The sequence below is a fragment of the Alligator sinensis genome, unplaced genomic scaffold, assembly GCF_000455745.1.
Source record: "Alligator sinensis unplaced genomic scaffold, ASM45574v1 scaffold1302_1, whole genome shotgun sequence".
Lineage (NCBI taxonomy): Eukaryota > Metazoa > Chordata > Crocodylia > Alligatoridae > Alligator > Alligator sinensis.
The window spans coordinates 611187-612640 of record NW_005842612.1 but is presented as its reverse complement, the minus strand read 5'-3'; the positions used below and the strand labels follow the sequence as shown (position 1 = coordinate 612640).

Sequence of the window (1454 nt, the reverse complement as noted above, 5' to 3'; positions counted from 1 at the left end):
AGCCCGGGTCGTGGCTCCTGGTCCGGGCGAACCACTCGCCCGTGGTCTGGCCCCGGAGCAGCAGCAGCACGTGGAAGAGCAGGAACCCGGCGCACAGCAGGAACCCGACCACGCAGGCGTCAGCCGCCACGGCCTGGGCGCAGGACGACAGGCTGCTCTGGCCTGGAGAGAGGCAGCGCTGGGGGACAGGCAGGTAACACCGCGCTGGGGGGTCGGGGGGGTGTCGCGGCTGGAGAGATCGGGCTCCTGGCTGCAAGGCGTGGAGCCTTGGGCACTGGCGACATGGGGCTGAAATGCAGCTGGGGTGCGCTCTGCCAGATGCAGCCCGCTCTGGGGTGTGGCAGGGACTGGGAGTACAAAGCTGGGCACGAGGATGCAGCCAGCTCTGGGGCGGAGGGTGTCAGTGGCTGAGTAGAACAGAGATGTGGCTGCCTCTGGGGTGGGGCCTTGGGCCCTGGGGACATGGGGCTGCAATGCAGCTGGCTCTAGGGTGGGATGTGTTGGCGGCTGAGTAGAACGGATGCAGCCAGCTCTGGGGTGGGGCATGTTTGGGGCTGTTATACAGGGACTTTGGGCCAGGATGCGCCCGGCTCTGGGGGGAGGCAGGGTGAGCTCAGGCTGCGACGTGGAGACTTGGTCCTGGGATGCGATTGGCTCTGGCGTAGAGCACTTCAGTTAGGGGTTGTTATATGGGGATTTGGGGCCACGATGCAGCTGGCTCTGGGGTGAGGCAGGCTGAGCTCAGGCTGCGACGTGGAGACTTGGTCCTCGGATGCGCTTGGCTCTGGTGTATAGCACTTCAGTCAGGGGTTGTTATATGGGGATTTGGGGCCACGATGCAGCTGGCTCTGGGGTGAGGCAGGCTGAGCTCAGGCTGCTGGGATGAGGCTGGCTCTGGGGTGGAGCACACCGGGGTTGTTATATGGGGACTTGAGGCCAGGATGCGGTTGGCTCTGGGGTGAAGCACTCTGGGGGTGGTTATATATGGGGACTTAAGGCTGGAATGCAGCTAGTTCTGGAGTGGAGCACATTGGTGGCTGTTATATGGGAACTTCAGGCCCGGATGCACCCGACTCTGGGGTGGAGCACACCCCGGTTTGTTACATGGGGACTTCAGGCCGGGACGCAGCTGGCTCTGGAGCGGGCGATCGGGTGTCCCGGTGCCCAGGGGACACGGGGCGCAGGGCCTTACCGGAGAGCAGCAGCAGCCAGGGTGCCAGCAGGAGCGCGGCGGCGCGCAGCGGTGGGCCCTGGCGCAGGGCGCCCAGCAGCAGGTCGGCGTGCAGCAGGCTGCAGTAGAGCAGCGCGGCGGCGCCGTGGAGCAGCAGCCCCAGGAAGTAGCGCCGGTTGCGGTGGCCCACGCACTGGCCCAGCAGCGCGCAGTGGTGGTCGCGGCCCAGCACGCACGCGCGGCAGCTGGGGCAGTGCCGGCCGCGCGGGGGCACGGGCGCCTC

General features: G+C 67.1%; 1 protein-coding gene across 1 annotated transcript in view; it reads right to left on the bottom strand.

The window, feature by feature from the left end:
- Positions 1-1454, bottom strand: part of ZDHHC24 (zinc finger DHHC-type containing 24) — a 5158-nt gene that overhangs the window by 1286 nt on the left and 2418 nt on the right. The window contains exons 2-3 of the mRNA XM_025214935.1: positions 1193-1451; positions 4-162 (exon numbers count right to left, since the gene is read on the bottom strand). Coding sequence (XP_025070720.1) covers positions 4-162; positions 1193-1451 — 418 coding nt within the window. The remainder of the gene's footprint in view (positions 1-3; positions 163-1192; positions 1452-1454) is intronic.